Raw genomic sequence first — 19,908 nt, forward strand, 5'->3', positions numbered from 1 at the left:
GAAGAAATTATAATTTACAGATCTCTCTCTGTTTTATTTGTAAAGGAGATATTTATCGATAAAGGAAAATTAGTTACACATCCCACAAGCCCTCAAAATGACATAACCAAATTGATTACACTGTTGTTCTTCTAAAATCAGCCTCTCCCCTGAAAATGACACTGTCATGCACCCAGTCACTCAAGTTGGAAACCTGGAGTTAACTGAGTCCTCTCCTAAGCCTCCATATTGAACTCATCATTCAATTTGGCCAATTCTAGCTCTTTCATCTTTCTCTACAAAGGCTATGGGCTGGGAGAGGCAGTATGGTGAAGTTAAGGACATGGACTCTGAGGCCACCCTGCCTGGGTTAGTTCCCCAGTGCGGCCACTTAGTAGCTATGGGATGCCTGGCAAGTTTAATCCTTTCTGAAACTTAGTTTTTCTCATCTGTGAATTAAGAACTGTAATGGGTTCTCTCAGAGATTCTATAGGGGTTAGATAATATATGTCAAGCAAATAAAATCTGAGGCTGTCACACAGTAAAAAAATTTTATAGTTATTGGTAATATCATCATTATGATTTTTGCAAGCTTCTGGGTGCTAAATGCCAAAAGCTATCCCAACTCATTCTAACAATGAACAATGGCCCCCATACAATTATTCCAAACCCCATATTATTCTCTGCCCTCTTTATCTCCACACCAAACTTCACTCCTTTACCTTTGACCTAGTCTCTAGTTTCATATCCTACCATACAGCAAACACATATTTCTAAAACAGACCTGATCATCAGTGTGGCACACAAAGCTCTGAGGTTTGGCATCTGTCCCCCTACCTAGCTCCAACTACTGTCACTCTTCTGTGCTCCCAATTGTCCAGTCACTGTTTCTCACACTTGCCATGTTATTTCACAACTCAATGCTGACATATTTGTCTTCTTTCTGTTTGGCTGACAAATTTCTATGCATTATCATTTAAGGTCCACCTCAAACACCCCTTTTTCTTCCTCTCCCAGGAAGTACAGAGTGTAGGCCACCTATCTCTTTTGGACTACACTCTGTGTTTGTTCTCAGTGTGACATATAATCTGAGTGTTCTACTTATTGATTTATGTCTGTTTTCCCTGGTATATCACGAGCTTCTCAAATGTAAGGACTAGTCCAGTGACTCTGTCTTAAGTATCTGAAACAGAACATGTTCTGTGAAGGTGTTATGAATAAAAGAGGCACCAAAGCATAAAAGTGAAACTTATTTATAGTCTACTTACAATAACTTGGGGAGAGGGGAAGATGTACCAAATAACATACCTGCTCCATTGATGTCTCATGAAGTTCATTAAGATTAAGGGTATAAATCCCTTCTTCGGCACCAAATATCAAATATTGATCTGTAATAACAAAAGTACTTCACTAACTGATTTCAATAAGATACTTTTATACAGTTTAACTTTCAGTTAAGTATGTGTTAATATAACAAAAAATTACTGTAAATACTTTGAATTTTAATGCAAAGAAGAGGTGAGGCACTCTAGACTATTGAATTGAGTTACATATAAATATAAGGAGGGTATTTGGGAGTGGCCAGCTAGACTTTCACTCATCAGAAGGTACCACTGACTTGAGTCTGCAGCTACTTTTCCTAAAACCCCCTGAAAACAGGAACATGTGCAAATGACTTCAGAATGTAAACCAGGAACAGAGAGAACAGATAAAAAACATTTTTACAGAATATTATTTTTCCAGGTATGATAAGCATTAACATAAAAAAAACAGAATCTGATTGGTATCTATAAAAAAATGTTAACTAAAACCTGGGTTCCTACTAAGGAACTCAATATCTCCTGGAAGATAGCAGAAGCCTGGCCTTGGCCCTACAGGATCTGTTCTTAAGATAAGATAAAAGATCAGGTCAAGAGCTTCTTCAGACCAAACTGAAGTATTTTGAGAGCAATTTAGAATGTCAAGAGAATTCCTAAACTGCCTAGCACTTAGGACTAGAACTGGCAAATTTAATACTATGAAATGTGGGGTCAGACAGAAAGAAGTGGGTTTAAACTGAAGCTCTACCAACTGACTTTGTGAAACAACAAATCTTTTGGAGTCAGTTTGTGTATCCACGAAATAAAAGTACCGACCTTGAACTTTTAGAACACATATGTGTTTTTATACATATACATGCAAAAAGGTTCATATGTTTCTATGTGTATCTTGCATAGACAGGTACTAAGATACAGATACGGCAGGGGAACAGAGTCCTTGCTTACTTCCTAAAAACAACTATTCTGATTATGACCCCTTTTACAGTCAGATCCTCTAAAGTGGTCACTAGCCCCTGGGTTCTCATAGCTAAATTCCTTCAGTAAATGACTGTCTAAAAAATAAACTAAACTAAAAAATGACTGTTTTGTGCCGCAAAAGAAACTTTTCTGAAGGAAATCCAAGCGGTGTAGAATATATTATTACATTGATACAGCGACTCTGGTGAAATTTTAATTTTATGTGCCACCCAAACACTGACAACAGTATGAACAAACTTATGTATCTTAAAATTAAAAAATTATAACCAAATATTTTTCAGAAAAATATTTAGAAAATGAATTAAATCAAATGCTTTCATAGTCCCAGTTGAAAAAAATTAGATAAAAACTCACGGTACTACCTCGTGTATCTGGGTTTATCCAGGATGTTGCACAGTGAATTTTCAAGGGACACCCATTAAAAACCTTTGAAAAACATGCACCCATCTGGAAAAACAAATAACTTCTATGAGACAGTGACAAACAAATGTCCTTAATACAACATGTAAAATGCAATCATTTATTTTAATATGGGAGAACATTCTGAAATTACTACGACCTTCAAACTTACAGAAATAAAATGTGTTGAATCAGTCATCAGCCTAACTTTTTACAGAATATTATTTTTTTCTAGGCTATTATTATAAATTTTTTGGTAGCACAAAGTTTCTAGATGCAACAATGAATTTACTTGAGAGGAAAAGAAAAATTCACTCATATTTTATTGTCTCTTTTCAAGTGAACAAAGCAATAATAGTGAACAATTCTGCCTAATAATTTGCTTATAAGAATATCATTGACATGTTCCATATCAAAAACATTACAATATTCTCTGGTAAGAAGAAAACCATAATTTCCATAAAGATATAAAAATGTCTCATTTGGTTTCATGATAAAACTGGTATCAATCATTACATTTCATATTATAAAAGAGGTGTAGTTGATTTGAAATTCATGCATGTGGTGCTTCAAACTCAAAAACATATAGACTCTTTTGTCTTTGAAAAAAAAAAAAAGAACAATCTGATTATTTCCCTTGGTAAGATTCACTAGAAAGTTTTATTCTTTGATTTTCTTATTAATTTATCAAGTCCACTTAAAAATCTTTCAAATAAATATAATTACACTTGAATTGTACATTATATTCTCAAAGGGCAAAATGTTAAGTTTTGAAATTATCATTTTGATTAAATACATAAGGTTTGCATTTATAACCAACTATTTGAAGAAAAATTAGTACAAAAATATCTGGCCAGAGGAAACTTCTGTATTTGCCAGTCTGTTCTAAATTAACATAACAGCACTTTGTAGCACCTTATCAAATGTGGAGGCAACATGCTCAGAACACTCTGATATCATTAACATAAAATAATCATGACAAAAACCTTAACATTTCCTTTTTAATGACAGAAATGCATCAATCAATATTTTTAAAGATTTAAGTACCAAAAAGAACGACTTGGGTTGGCAATATCATCAGGTGGCCAGTGACCAATGATGTAGGGCTGAAACTGTATCATTTAAGAAAATCAAATTAATACCTTTTAAGAAGACTAACAAAATGTGTATGTTAAGGTACTGCTAACCTCTAGAAATCCAAGTGGCAAGTCAGGACCAAACAATTGGTCCCAACCTTAAGTTAATTTGTATAGTTGGATCTTATCTGTCATTCCACTGTTACCAGCTTTTCCCTGTCAAATTACACACCTGAAGTAAGAGCTTTATCTTATGGCCAAATGGTAAGTTTGCCTATTATATTTCTTTGTTATAAGTATATATATATGCTAGGTAATATAAATGTTATTTAAAAATTATATTTTAATTTATAAATTAGTATTCAAATTATAATTTTAAATATTTAAAATTTAAGTATCATATGTAAAAGTAGAGGTGGGAGGTAAAAAAACTAGAACTAAGGACAGCTAAATTACATGAGGTTTTAGATTATAGATTTTTAGTGATGGAAATATAGCTCTCTCCATACTAATCTAAACTTATACACTGACTTAATATAATTTTAATACTATAAAGGAAGCATGATCATATTATTCAGCACTCCCATTACATGAGATCAGTAATGTTGAAAAGACATCTGCTTCCTTTTGTTTATTGTGGTACTATTCATGACAGCCAAGATAAAGAATCAACCTCAGTGTCTATTAACAGATGGATGGGTAAAGAAAATGTAGTGCATATCCAACATGGAATTCTATTTGGACTTAAAAAAAGAAAATCTTACTATTTATGATATGTGAACCTGGAAGACTGCTAAGTGAAACAGGCTAGAGAAGGACAAGTACTGCATTAACTTCCTTATATCTAGATAGAATATCTAGATAGAAAAAAAGTTAAACTCATAGAAGCAGAAAGCAGAATGATGGTTCTCAGAGGCTGAGGGGGAGAGGAGAGGACTGGGGAGATCTTAGTCAAAAGACTTGAAGTTTTGTTTAAGAGATCTATTGTAATCATGGTGACTACAGTTAACAACAATTTACTTGAAAATTTTATTAAGTGTAGATTTTTGAATACTCACTCCAAAAAATAACATATAACACATATGTAAAACAGCTTGACTTAGCCATTCCACAATGTATACAAATATTAAAATATCATGTTATATACTATAAATATTAAAAAATTTCCTTATTAAAAACAATTTTAAAATATGAGGAAAAATGGACAACCTGGTCTAACTAAAACCAAAAATAAACAAAACCCAACCTAGGCGATGTCAGACATCTAAATTCTAGGGACATCTAAATAGGGTTGGGTGTTTTGTAATCTTAATGACCAGGATCTTTAATGTCATTTTACTCATGGGCAAGATCAAGGACTTAGGTCAGATGCTGCTCCAATATGTCTTCTAATTTAAAATTCTGTTTTTTTTTTTTTTTTTGGTACTAGGGATTTAACCTGGGGTGCTTTATCACTGAGCCACCCTCTTGGTTCTTTTTATTTTTTATTTTGAGACAGGGTTTCACGAAGTTACATAGGGCCTTGTTAAATTGCTGAGGCTGTCCTTAAACTTGTGATCCTCCTGCCGCAGCCTCTCAAAAGCTGCTGGGATCACAGGTGTGTGCCACCACATCCGATTAAAATTCCACATTTTTGATAACTGAAAACATGCTACAAAAATGTCATAACTACTTTGTACTCTCTAGAATATCTATGTGGCTTTTCCACATTTCTTTAAAAGAGCTGCAAATGGGATATCAACAAATTTTGGAATCAAGGAGCTTTAAAATGTCAAATTCATCATAATCTTAGTTTGAAAGACTATTTTTCAGATGCAATCACAAGTAACATTTAAATTAGCAATCTTATAGATAATAATGAGTTTTTTTTTTTTTTTTTTGGTTTGTTTGTTTTTTTGGGTAGTACTAGGGACAAACCCAGGGCCTTCAACATGCTAAGCAAGCGCTCTACTACAAAGCTAAACCTCCAACCCTTTTAAAATTTTGAGACCGGGCTTCCTTAAGTTGCTCTGGCTGGTCTTGAATTTTTGATCCTCCTGCTTCAGCCTCTTGAGTAGCTGTAATTACAGTTGTATGTCACCATGGCTATGAAAGTTCTTTTAATAGGATATAAATCTAACCTAAGATATACTTTTGAGCAATTATTTATCATTGGCTATAGTCTGAAAACAGCTAATGTCATAATTTGTACTTACATGTACTTTAGGTGTTGGGGGAAGACCATTGCTAATAGGCTTCTAGAAAAAGAACACATACATGATTATATACATAGATTTCTTGCTGCTGTTTGGCATAAAACAATCCTATATTTCAAACACATTTATCTAATAAAATACATGAATCTATTCTCTTTGGAAAAGAAATCATTATAGGGATAATGTTTGAGTTTCCTATAATCCCTTCCATAGTCCATTTACTTGTAGTACCTGCCCCCACCAAAACCAGTTTTATGTGTATCCTTTATTTAAGCAATTACATATACTCATGTATTTACACAGCTTTCTAAACCTTTTTTTTTTTTTTCAGTGCTGGGGATCAAACCCAGGACATCATGCATGCTGGGTAAGTGTTCTACCACTGAGCTACAGCCAACTCACTTCTAAACTTTTTGGTGTACATTTACATAAATGTTCCCACATAAAACACCATTTTTCTATGTTTGGACTTGGCCTTAAAATGGTCTTGGAACATAATTTTGCATCACTCATATGGCCTACTTCATTTATTTTAACTACAACATGGTTAACTACAATACTTTATAACTTAATTGTTATTGGATATTTAGGAATTGGATATTTAGGATTTTCAATTTTTTTCTATAAGAATAATGATGAAGTGAACACCTCTACTTAACCTTCTTAGCACTGTGTGATTTTAAAAAAAATTATCAGTCTTTATTTACTGGTAGGAAAACTAGGAAATGTCATGAAATAAGAAATCTACTGTATAATACATAATATAGACAAAGATCTTGAAAAATAATGGATGCCTCAGCTATTATTTCCCACCTTTAATCAGAATATTATTCATTTTTAAAGAAGATGAAAAATTACCCATATTAACCATATAGAAAATAAACCTCATTAACTTAACACTATCTAACCTCTTTGCATTTCATTAACTATTAACTAATTTTATGTACTTCAGAGCATAAAATTTGCTGTTTTTGAATGGTTTCATATTTCCTTAAAATAGTAAATAAAATAATTTTCAATCTGGAAAACATAATAACTAATGCCATTTGGTTTTAAGCAGATCTGTACCTTAGTAATCAAGCTAAAGACACAGCAAGAAAACAATGACATTATTACTTGAAGGTTGTCTCGGTCTACCGTTTACCATCTAGTCAGACACTTGTATTAATTCCAGCAAAAATTCATGGATCAACTTCTAAAGCATATTAAATAAAATGCTAATATATGGGACAGATGGAACAATGGCAGAAGAACATCTTATTTAATAACTTTTGAGCTAATAAAACAATACAGAAGTGGGGCCCCTTGTGACATTTCTTACTTTGGTAACAAGATCATTAATATATCAATTTTATACTCATGGCATACTGTATGGGTAAGAGAATAAAATAAGCAAGAGAGCTCCACAATAAATTTGAAATAAGAAACACTGCATGGTAACTGTCACAGGCACAGAGTTCCATAACTTTCCAGGAAGTTTAGTTGTCCTTCATAATTCATCACTACTACCAGTTAGGTCAGCTTACCAAGAGCACCCTACAAATGGCTCTTACCGTGCCTTTCTTATGATAACTGTTTACGCTGTGAATGTTAACAGGGATAGTATAAAGAAGGCAACTGTGTATTCACTATGTGGTGAATTCCTTGCTTTCCTTCATGGCTTCTTTAGTCTTTTTTTTTCAGTTAAAAAAAAAAAAAGCTTTTCTAAGAAGTCTGAATCTTCGAAGGACAGCTCATCTCCTGGTAAAAGCTGGAGAGTCCCATCAGCAGTTAAAAATGTGAATGGCATATGATTTGCCCAGATTGAGTCAGGAAGATATACACAATTTAAACAGACCAATATCAAGTGAGGAAATAGAAGAAGCCATCAAAAGCCTACCAACCAAGAAAAGCCCAGGACAGGATGGATACACAGCCGAGTTCTACAAGAGCTTTAAAAAAGAACTAATACCAATACTCTTCAATTTATTTCAAGAAATAAAAGAGGCGGTAATTTTAAACTCATTCTATGAGGCCAATATCACCCTGATCCCCAAACCAGGCAAAGACACATCAAAGAAAGAAAACTTCAAACCAATATCTCTAATGAACATAGATGCAAAAATTCTCAATAAAATTTAGGCAAATCGAATACAAAAACATATCAAAAAGATTGTGCTCCATGATCAAGTGGGATTCATCCCAGGGATACAAGGTTGGTTCAACATACGGAAATCAATAAATGTAATTCATCACATCAACAGACCTAAAGATAAGAATCATATGATCGGGCTGGGGATGTGGCTCAAGTGGTAGCGCGCTTGCCTGGCATGCGTGCGACCCGGGTTCGATCCTCCATACCACATACAAACAAAGATGTTGTGTCCGCCGAAAACTGAAACAATAAATAAAAAATTCTCTCTCTCTCTCTTAAAAAAAAAAAAAAAAAAGACTCATATGATCATCTCAATAGATGCAGAAAAAGTATTTGATAAAATACAGCACCCCTTCATGTTCAAAACACTAGAAAAACTAGGGATAACAGGAACATATCTCAATATCATAAAGACTATCTATGCTAAGCCCCAGCCAACATCATTCTAAACAAAAAAATTGAAGGCATTCCCTCTAAAAACTGGAACAAGACAGGGATGCCCTCTTTCACCACTTCTATTTAACACAGTTCTTGAAACACTGGCCAGAGCAATTAGATGAAAGAAATCAAAGGGATATGTATAGGAAAAGAAGAACTTAAATTAGCACTATTTGCTGATGATACGATTCTATACACAGAACACCCAAAAAACTCCACAAGAAAACTTCTAGAACTAGTAAATGAATTCAGCAAAGCAGCATGATATAAAATCAACACCCGTAAGTCAAAGGCATTTCTGTATATCAGTGACAAAGTCTCTGAGAAGGAAATGAGGAAAACTACCCCATACACAATAACCTCAAAAAAAAATAAAATACTTGGCAATCAATTTAACAAAAGAGGTGAAAGATCTATACAGAACCCTAAAGAGAGAAATCAAAGAAGACCTTAGAAGATGGAAAGATCTACCTTGCTCTTGGATAGGCAGAATTAATATTATCAAAATGACCATACTACCAAAAGCACTATACAGATTTAATGCAATTCCAATCAAAATCCCAATGGCATTCCTCATAGAGATAGAAAATGCAATTATGAAATCCATCTGGAAAAATAAGAGACCTAGAATAGCTAAAGCAATCTTTAGCAGGAGGAGAGAAGCAGGTGGCATCGCTAAACCAGACCTTAAACTATATTACAGGGCAATAGTAATAAAACCAGCATGGTATTGGCACCAAAAGAGACTGGTAGACCAATGGTACAGAATAGAGGACACAAAGACTAACCCACAAAATTACAATTATCTTATATTAGATAATGGTGCCAAAAACATGAACTGGAGAAAAGATAGCATCTTCAACAAATGGTGCTAGAAAACTAGAAATCCATATGCAACAAAATGAAATTAAACTCCCATCTCTCACCATGCACAAAATTTAACTCAAGATGGATCAAGGACCCAGGAATTAAACCAGAGACTCTGTGTCTAATAGAAAAAAAAGTAGGCCCTAATCTTAATTATATGGGATTAGGCCCCAACTTCCTTAATAAGACTCCTATAGCACAAGAATTAAAACCAAGAATGAATAAATGGGATGAAATCAAAGTAAAAAATTTCTTCTCAGCAAAACAAACAATCTGTGAGGTGAATGGAGAACCTGCATCCTGGGAGCAAATTTTTACTCCTCACACAACAGATAGAGCACTAATCTCTAGGGTATATAAAGAACTCAAAAAAGATAAGCACCGAAAAAACAATCAACAAATGGGCCAAGGACCCGAACAGACACTTCTCAGAAGATGATATACAATCAATCAACAAATATATGAAAAAATGCTCATCATCTCTAGTAGTTAGAGAAATGCAAATCAAAACTACTCTTAAGATACCATCTCACTCCAGTCAGAATGGAAGCTATTATGAAGACAAACAACAAGTATTGGTGAGAATGTGGGGAAAAAGGTACATTGCTGGTGGGACTGCAGATTGATGCAGCAAATATGGAAAGCAGTATGAAGATTCCTTGGAAATCTGGGAATGGAACCACCATTTGACCCAGCTATCCCTCTCCTCAGACTATACGCAAAGGACTTAAAAACAGCATACTACAGGGACACAGCCACATCAATGTTTATAGCAGCACAATTCACAATAGCTAAACTGTGGAGCCAACCTAGATGTCCTTCAGTGGATGAATGGATAAAAAATGTGGCATATATACACAATGGAATTTTACTCAGCAATAAAAGAGAATAAAATCATGGCATTTGCAGGTAAATGGATGGCGTTGGAGAAGATAATGCTAAGTGAAGTTAGCCAATCTCAAAAAACCAAATGCCAAATGTTTTCTCTGACACAAGGAGGCTGACTATAGTGGGGTAGGGAGGGGGAGGATGGGAGGAATAGATGAATTCTAGATAGGGAAGAAGGATAGGAGGGAAAGAGAGGGGGAAGGGGAATTAGTAAGGATGGTGGAATGTGTTAGACATCATTATCCAAAGTATATGTATGAAGACACGAACTGGGTGTCAACCTACTTTATATACAGAGATATGAAAAATTGTGGTATATATGGTAATAAGAATTGTAATACAAAAAAAAAGTACAGGTGTAGAGACATGAATTGGCATAAACATACTTTATATACAAAGATATGAAAAATTGTGCTTTATATGTGTAATAAGAATTTTAATGCATTCTGCTGTCGTGTATTTAAAAAAATAAAATCAATTAAATAAAAAAAAGTGAATGGCAGCCTCATTCAGTCCCTTCTAATGAACAAAATTTGTGAAAGCCAGATAGAGAGGCAAAGTTTTCAAGTCTTCTTACTTCATAGAATAGTGGAGTGTCAATCAAGTTTCTTTTGATGTTGAATTTTTAGTTGCCTCTGATAGAGATGACCACTGGGCAGCCTACCACCTCAGTCCAGCAGAAGTAGAGAGGCTACGGCTTTGCAGGCAGCAGAGAGAGGCCGAGAAAGTGGCAACTGTAGTGCAGAACCCAGATATGGCAAGTGCAGTCCAGGTATGCACAGAAGTGGGAGGTGGCATAAGTCACTGTGGACATACACATCAGTGAGACAGGGCTCAGGGCTGGCAGGGAGACCCTGGGTCACAACAGCAGCAGCATGCCCACCTCCTCCAAGGGTTCAAGCTTTGTGGATGGCCATGAAGGGATTTTTTAAAAGGGTATTCTGTGAAAATGAAACTCCTGGTACATGGGATCGGTAACTTTTACATTTTAGCTGATCTGATGTCCATATTATATCACACTCATCAGCAATATTCTGAAGACAAGTTAAAAAAAAATGCTTTCTCATTAATTTGGTGTCAACAGTTAAATGGATGGCGTTGGAGAAGATAATGCTAAGTGAAGTTAGCCAATCTCAAAAAACCAAATGCCAAATGTTTTCTCTGATATAAGGAGGCTATTTATAGCAGCACAATTTTTTGTTGTTAATTTATGTTCTCTGATGATAGATGTCTTCCACTGATCAGGATTCAATTTTTTATAAATATTTAAAATTTTTCATGTCTTATGATTCCTAATAAATAATATACATTTTAATAGTAATGCCATAGTGTTTCAATTAACACTTGTGACAGGAACAGCTGTTAAGTCTAATTTCATCATTTCTGAAATGATATCCTCGCTTGCTAAAAAACAATCATAATATTTTCCCTTTGTTAGCTATTGCCTCTGTGTAAAAGCAACTATATCAACTGCATCACCCATTATGTAACCTGTAGTTAGAAATCTGTCCCGGAGTACAACCTATAGCTTTCTTTATGTCCTTATTTTTCATAATTTCTCAGATTATCAAAGGTATTTTCCTTTCCATTTTTGTGGTGCTAGGGATCAAACCCAGGGACTAGTGCATATAAGGTAAGGATTCTATCACTGAACTATAATCCCCAGCCCTGTACACAAAACTTTTTTTTTTGAATATTTATTTTTTAGTTGTAGTTGGACACAATACCTTTATTTTTTTATGTGGTGCTAAGGATCAAACCCAGGGCCTTGCATATGCAGGTGAATGCTCTACCACTGAGCCAAAACCCCAGCCCATGTATGCAAAACTTTTGAGAGTTTTTTTGTGCATAGTCATGAGAATACTTGTATGAAGAACACATTTTAGAATATCTACTTATTATAATAAACATACTAAAATATCAACACAGCAATTATAAAATATACAACTGGTATAGTTTCACTAAGTGTAAGTGTGAAACTAAATAGTGAAAGGGAAACAAGTACAAGAAGAACTTATAAATGCAAATACCCACTGGCACATCTTTCTTCTCTTTCCTGGAAAGGTTTGTGCCTCGATGTTCATTCTGTTGCTGATATAAAGATCCATCTCGTTCACCATTTAACTGGAAGGAGCCCACTCCATTTCCTTCAATAAGATGTTTAAATATATTGATAAACTATTAATTTTCATTAAGAAAATTATCAAGTAGAAAGAAAAGTATTAACTCAGAGAGACAGTTTCATTCTTCATTTGAGATCAATCAGAGTATTTTAGTATTGTAGGAAGAAGTTTTTATATACAATGTTCTTTACTTAAACTTCTATTTGTGGTATATTAGGCAAATTTAAATTCAGGTTGTATCTATAATTTGCTTTAAAAAGGCAAAAATTGAATACTAAATGCATAACTACTTTCACGAAAGGGGCAATTTATATTATGTTATCAAGAAATCTTAGTTGCTCTTTCTTAAATTATTTCTTTTGTATAAGACAGAAGAAAAACAGTGTTAAAAACTTTTTGTGGTGCTGGGGAAAGAAATTGATTATCTTCCTCAAACAACTCTTTCCAGTATTAATGGTATGCAATACCCAGCAAACAAGGATCATCATCTTTATAAAAATGATTAAAGGATATAAAGAAATTAAACAAAGTACCCTCCTCTTTTCTAAAACAGGAGTAGCCCAGAACCCCACCACCACCAAAAAAAAGTTTCCTTGCTTATTCATAGTTTAATTTCTATTGCTTATATACTGTAGATAAATGATGAAAGGGCATAAACCAGGTTCCAAAAAAGGGGCGGCTAAATATGAAATGATAAGTAAGGGGCAAAATATTTCAGGACTAGATGATAGGGAACCCTTTTATTAAAAACACTGAATTATGAAACAAAGATTTTCAAAAAACATCTCCTTTAGCCACTGCTTCTTTTCTCTCCTGCCTCAAAGAAATTCAAAATAATTTCTTAAAATTTTTTTTTTCTTAACATTTTACCACTAGCATGAAAACCTGGTAAACCCTCCTCCATTACCTAAAGCAACGGGCTTTTGTGGCGGTAATCGGGGAGGTGGTGGTCTTGGTGGAACATGGGATGGTTTTGCTGGGCTCCCTGACATGGGACATCTCTTGATTGTTCCTTGATTATCTTCCTCAATAGAATGGGTTTCCTGTGGTATGAAGATGGACTTAGGCTGAAATAACACAGAAAAGAAGACCAATGATTAAATGTGTAATTATTTTCTTGAAGTAAATGTTATATTTCAAATTGTGTTTACCAGATGAGTTGAGGGTACTTAACTATCTGATTCAGGTTACCTTATTGTTTTAAAAATATCCTAAAAATGGACACGAATATGTGTCAAGTTTTGCAGCTGTGCAAAAAAAGGGGGAGGCTCTCTACGTCTTTTTATTAATTCTTTTTTTTTGTGGGGTGGGGACCAGGAATTGAATTGAACCTAGAGCACTTAACCACTTAGCCTCAGCTTCTTGAAGCTACTGGAATTATAGGCATGTGCCACCATGCCTGGCTTCTTATTAATTCTTCAAATCTTAAAAACAGTCCTTTTGATAGCCTCAAATTTAAACAAATCTCTGTATGAGTCTTACAGCTAATGCAAGCTCAGCTCTTCATCAAAGCTAATCTAAATTGTCCCTTAGATGACTCAGTGTCTTTATGTTGATGCTTTTTTTCAGATGAGGGATAGAAGATATATATTAAGGTGCTCTCAAGTTAAAGAAGGCAGCACCACAATAAGGGATACCTGAAAAACTTTTTGTGAAAACAATGGAAAAAACTCCAGTCAGATAAAGGGTTAGAAAATTTATAAACTTTTTAAAATATGCCCATTATTATTATTATTATTAATCATTATTACTTTTTGTGGTGCTGGGGATTGAACCCAAGGGCTCTGTGCATGCAAGGCAAGCACTCTACCAACTGAGCTATATCCCCAGCCTCAACGTGCCCTTTATATAAAGATTGCTCAGCACTTATTTCCTTGAAATTCAGATCTCTATACTTCTGCTAATTTAAAGCTAAACAGGCAAGCACAGCATTATTTACTTGTGTGAATCAAGACGTTCCTCAGAAGTATAAAAAGGAAACAAAATACAGCAATGAATTTGATGCCAAGACTGGTAACAATCCAGCTCTCATTTATAATACCCTGATTTCAAACTTTAAACCAAATTATTTTATAATTAAAATGTGCAATGCATATGAATTTATAAAATAAATTTATAATATCACTATCTTTTTAAAATATTTGTATTTTAGTTGTAGTTGGACACAATACCTTATTTTATTTATTTATTTTTATGTGGTACTGAGGATCAAACCTGGGGCTTTGCCTGTGTTAGATAAGCACTCTTTTATCGATGAGCCACAATACCAGCCCATATATTACCACTATTTATATTAACTGATTTTATCCTGTAAGAAACCTATCAATTGCAGTTATTTTTAGTATTTTATGATTGTGTCTGGCACAGGCTTTTGATGTTAATTTTTTTTTTGAAAGTTACTGTTTTATTTTGTATTTTAAATTTATGATCTTTTCCTGAAAATTAAATATTTGTGAGGATAAATTACCATCCTACTAACTATTTTCAGGGATCAGTTAGTAGACTGCAGATTTTGAGATAAAAAAATACTAGAAAAAACATGCGTTTTTCTAGCCCAAGTGAAATAACATTAATCTATCAACACACTTATTTTCACTGTGAAAATTTCTAAGACGTAGAATGAGTACTAAATGACAAGTTGGGTATTATCTTAGATCACAGTTAGCAACTTCCTAATTTTTCTTTGTGGGTCACAAATAAAAATAATCTAGTGTAACTACAATATTAAAGTGGCAGAACAATAACACACACATACACACACACACAGATTTCAAATTGAGAAATAAACTTGTCTACCTTTGGTGGCAGAGGTGGTGGAACTTTTGCTTTCATGGTTGAACTAAAAACACATAAAGTTTAGAATCAGCACCCTTTATTTTACACATAAATCATCACTAAAATGTAATTATGTTTTCAAATCTATATGGAAGAAAAACCTGCAAAAACAAGTACCATTTTCTAAGATTGTGAGTTTTTACCAAAATATTCTGTGAAATGTTTAAGTTATGTTGAATGAAGTATCACTCAGAAGTAATTGGGTAGATATGCCTCTTGGTTTCAAATACTATAACCCAAACTGGAAAAGGTGAATAAAATTCCAGTTTATTTCAATTAAAGGAAAATAATAAAAGAACATAAGCAGCACCTGGTAGAGGAAAAAAAATGGTATAATATAAATTACATCATAATCTTCATTTGTGTTATTTTGTTTGATATAAAATATCTTTGATGAACCTCATCAAAGGTGATATATGTGGCTCTATGAAATGATAGGCAGAATTTGAATGAAGCTAAGATTCATTAAAACTCAGGATAAGTTTCAGAAACAGAAAAAATTAAAGATATCCAGAAAACACCTCAGATGAGGACCCTGAGGCCCTGAGGTTAAGTGACCTGACTCAGAGTCAGATGATAAGGTGAAGAGGAAAAACCCACGCCCAAAAGCTTGTCAGATGCTCCTCTCTACCTGAAAACTGCATCTTCTTTATCAAACAAAACAAACAAAAATTATTAAATTTAAGGACTAAGAGGTAATACACACATAGTAGTAAAAATATTCCCCTTTAAAAATTCACACATATATCTAAAGTGTTTCTTTGAAACATATTCAATGAAATTGAATCAAGCATAAAATAAGCTTCTTTGTAGTTGTAGTAATTATAGCAGCTAGCAATTACTAACTTCAATAAAAAATTGTTTTTTTCCTAAGTTGTTATTAACTAGTGTGTTATCAACTGAAATTGTGTCTCCCCAAAGTTCACATGTTGAAGTCTTTTTTTTTTTTTTAAAGAGAGAGAGAGGAGAGAGAATTTTTTAATATTTATTTCTTAGTTTTCGGCGGACACAACATCTTTGTTTGTATGTGGTGCTAAGGAACGAACCCAGGCCGCATGCATGCCAGGCGAGCGCGCTACTGCTTGAGCCACATCCCCAGCCCACATGTTGAAGTCTTAATCCCCAATGTGACTGTACTGGAGAAAGGGCTTCTAGGAGGAAACTAAAGGAAGAGATATTGCCCTCCTCCCTCAGATGTGCACACTCTGAGGAAAGGCCAAGTGAAGACATTGCCAGGAGGCGGCCACCACCAAGAACCAAACTGGCTAGTACCTAGACCTTGAACTTTCCAGCTTTTGAAGCTGTGAGAAATAAACTTTTGTTGTTTAAGCTACCCAGCCTAAGGTATTTGTTTGGGGAAGCCCAAGCTGACAATAATAACTGTGATAGAAACAAAGGAAAGCCTGTGGTATGGCCCATGATACTATATTACTAATTATGTTAAAATTATTGTTAGATTTAAGAAATCAGGTCAAATGACCCTTTTTCTTTTTACCAAAGAAGAGAAACAAAACTTACTGTTTGGATTCATCATCATCCCCCTCATCATCTTCTAAGTGTGCCACATGTCCTCTAAAAAAAAAAAAAAAGGATAATGCCACAGTTACTTTACCGAAGAGCTTAAGAAGAAATTCTTGAAAAGACAGGAAGAGCTTCTGCAAGACAGAATTTTATTTCTATTTCTTTACAGGCTAGAGTAAGTTAGAACAGACTTTTCTACATGACAGACCAGGGAGCAAAATGACTTTACTCATCTGTGACATGAAGTATTTAAAGCTTAACTAAAAATTAAATTACCGCTGATGCAATTCTTCTTCAACAGACTTCAGAAGACTCCTTAAAAGGAAAAACAACAAAAAAACTAATGTTAACAAATAAGCAAAGGAATATTATGTATATATTTTTATCATTTTAACCTTACCCATAATTTTTTTAAGATTCACTTTTTTACCATTTACTGATAATTTGCTACAATGATAACCTCTGTACCATAAAACAAATCATAGTTAATGAGACAGCTCTATTTTCTGTGCTAATGTCTTTGTAAATGTTAAATGAACAAATTAAATCCTAATGTTTATTGAAAAATGCCAATTCAAACAGAAGACAACTCACCATGAAATGTCACAACAGTACTGACAAAACAATAATTGCAGGGTCATTGTCAGGGGTTTGTTTCCAGGATCAAATTTTACCTGGAATATTATACCTGACACCTGAAATTATATTTTCCTTTTCTTAAAGTAAGGAAGGTGACACACTCTGAAAAAAGTCATGCTCTCAGGCAATCCTACAAAATGAAGCTCAACATGTTGGATCTCTCTGCAGAAGCATGCATGCATGTGATGTGAATACATGAATGTAGTAGCACTTTGCTTTCACGGAAGACACTCACTTACCTGAAGGTTCTGTTCTCCAGTGGTGCACTGGCAAACACATTTACACTTTTGGGAGACTAAGCCTGTATCAGACCAGGTGTGAGGATTTTACCATTAGGAGCAGTATATAAAATTTTAATTTTCAGGAATGTAAGAAAATTTGAGACATTCCTGAAGTTTTCCTTACTTCTTTTCACTGCAAGTTCATGTAGTAATACCACCTACTTTAGACTCTTTGAGCAAAAAAACTCAATAACCTCCTCAAAGCTACAGTTTCTGAAAAATACTGGGGTAAGAGGGGTTCAGCAGGAAATTTACTCTCTCTAAAAGCTATAAGAGTAGTTTCTAATCATGTTTTCCTCCTAATATATGGAAAAACTATCTGTAGAATTATCAAAACATAAAACTAGAGAAACTGAAAAGCATGGTTATCTACTTCAAACAATGAATAAATAGAACAGCCTTTAGCCATACAATATTTTATTAGGTCAGCTTAATAACAATATAAGTTTTAAAAAACAACAGTTATGAATCTAGAATGGAAAATGACATAGAAAAACTAATTGTAAGTTCTATTTTGTAGACAAAAAAATTGATGAACCACAGTCAATATCATATTTATAAAGCTCTCCCAGGGCCAGCTCTAGGATGGCAAGAGCTTCTGGCTAGAAGCAGTAGAGCAAAATGAGGACAGGTTTTAAACCAAGATCTCCTGAATCTAACCCTGCCCCACCTTTGAGGGCCATGTGGCCTTGGATGCATCACTTTGATTACCTCATGCTTCCGTTTCCTAATACTTTAAATGGGAATTACAATAGTACTTACATCCAAGTATTTAAAGCTAAAATGAATTAATACAGGTAAAAGCTTAAACTTAAAAGAGTCATTTAGGACACAGTAAGTACTTCATTAGTGTTTTATTATTTTTGACTAAGCAACATTTTTTGAACTAAGTCCAGGGATCATGAAGGTCTCTTAGTCTCCTGAAGGGGTTCTACAAAGTTACAACTATTTTTATAATACACACTACCTTTCCTACTCTTAACTTACCATGAAGTCTAAGTTGTATCACGAGAATTAAGCTGTCTTCTATTAAGTCAACGTGGAGATTTGCAAAAAATATAAAACAATGCCACTTTTCCTAATATTACTTTTTTTTTTTTTCAGGAAAAAGTAGCTATTTTTCATTAAAAATGTTAATAATGGGCTTCAACAAAAAGTTTTCTGTATTATACTGACATACATAAAATCCCTTATTGTAATAATTCACTGTAGGTTTCATGTGAGAGCTATCAGTGGAGCTATAAAGGTGGCACTAGAAAGAGGTAGCATTTGAAATGGTTTTTTAGGATGAGAAATTTTTAAAAACATAAAAAATATGTATGTTATTAAGGATGATATATTATTTTAAAATAAATTAATAAGTATCTTGAAAATTCTTTAGTTTAATTTGCAGTACCATAAATACTGACATTCATAATCTATATAAACAAAAGCAATTTGAAGTTCTCAATAATTTTTTGAGAATAATGGAATTCTGAGTCCAAAGATTTGAGAAGTGCTGCTTTAAACTATTTTACCAAATTAAACACTGTGTCTCTGAGCTGTAGAGTGGACTTGTCTATCATTTTAGAAAATGTGAAAAGTATTTTTCTTAAACAGATTTTTTTGAGGTATTTCTTTCACCAGCAGAGAATATTAAGATTTAAAAATAATCACAAACAGAACTTACTGTCCTTTCACTTTCAGTTACCATATATAATTAAATTTCTACGGCACCCTAATCTTTAAATAGAAACTTAAAAAGAAAGGCTGAGTAAAAGGACTTGGAAAGGCAGCTTAGCCATGGCCTACGACTCATGTTTAGTTTTTATTCACTTATTTTAAAATATCTTACTATATGTTAAGATATTTTGTTAATAAATTTATAGAATTCATATACTGGAGAAAAATGCGATATTGATTTATTCACCAAGATTGAGTGCTACACAATAAATAATGTTACTTATTCACTGGTCCACTTGAATTCTTCTATTATGGAACTTTTATGAAGTGAAAAACAAAATAATAATAATAAAATTGAATTACTAAGTCACTCTAATTTCTGATGTAAATTTTGATGAAAAGTTAAAAACGGAACAATGTACAGATTTAGTTCACACAGGAAAGGTGTAAAACCATCAAACTGTTTAACAGATTTAACTAGCTAAGGAATTTATGCTATAGGTTACTAAATTCTTTGAAAATCGCCTAATTGCTCCCAATGTGTATGTAAACTTCTGATTACATTTAAAAACAA

At 33.6% G+C, this 19,908-nt stretch overlaps 1 protein-coding gene across 6 annotated transcripts in view; it reads right to left on the minus strand.

Annotated features, from left to right (window-relative positions):
- Positions 1-19,908, minus strand: part of Map4k3 (mitogen-activated protein kinase kinase kinase kinase 3) — a 188,025-nt gene that overhangs the window by 24,783 nt on the left and 143,334 nt on the right. For all 6 annotated transcript variants that reach the window (XR_011704329.1, XM_071601519.1, XM_071601518.1 and 3 more), the window contains 8 exons: positions 17,029-17,067; positions 16,750-16,803; positions 15,193-15,235; positions 13,304-13,463; positions 12,308-12,420; positions 5,947-5,988; positions 2,639-2,723; positions 1,288-1,367 (listed from right to left, as the gene is read on the minus strand). Coding sequence is in view for 5 of the 6 variants with exons in the window: in XM_071601519.1 (XP_071457620.1) it covers positions 1,288-1,367; positions 2,639-2,723; positions 5,947-5,988; positions 12,308-12,420; positions 13,304-13,463; positions 15,193-15,235; positions 16,750-16,803; positions 17,029-17,067 (616 nt within the window). In the remaining variant the exon portion in view is untranslated. The remainder of the gene's footprint in view (positions 1-1,287; positions 1,368-2,638; positions 2,724-5,946; positions 5,989-12,307; positions 12,421-13,303; positions 13,464-15,192; positions 15,236-16,749; positions 16,804-17,028; positions 17,068-19,908) is intronic.

The sequence above is a fragment of the Marmota flaviventris genome, chromosome 14, assembly GCF_047511675.1.
Source record: "Marmota flaviventris isolate mMarFla1 chromosome 14, mMarFla1.hap1, whole genome shotgun sequence".
NCBI lineage: Eukaryota > Metazoa > Chordata > Mammalia > Rodentia > Sciuridae > Marmota > Marmota flaviventris.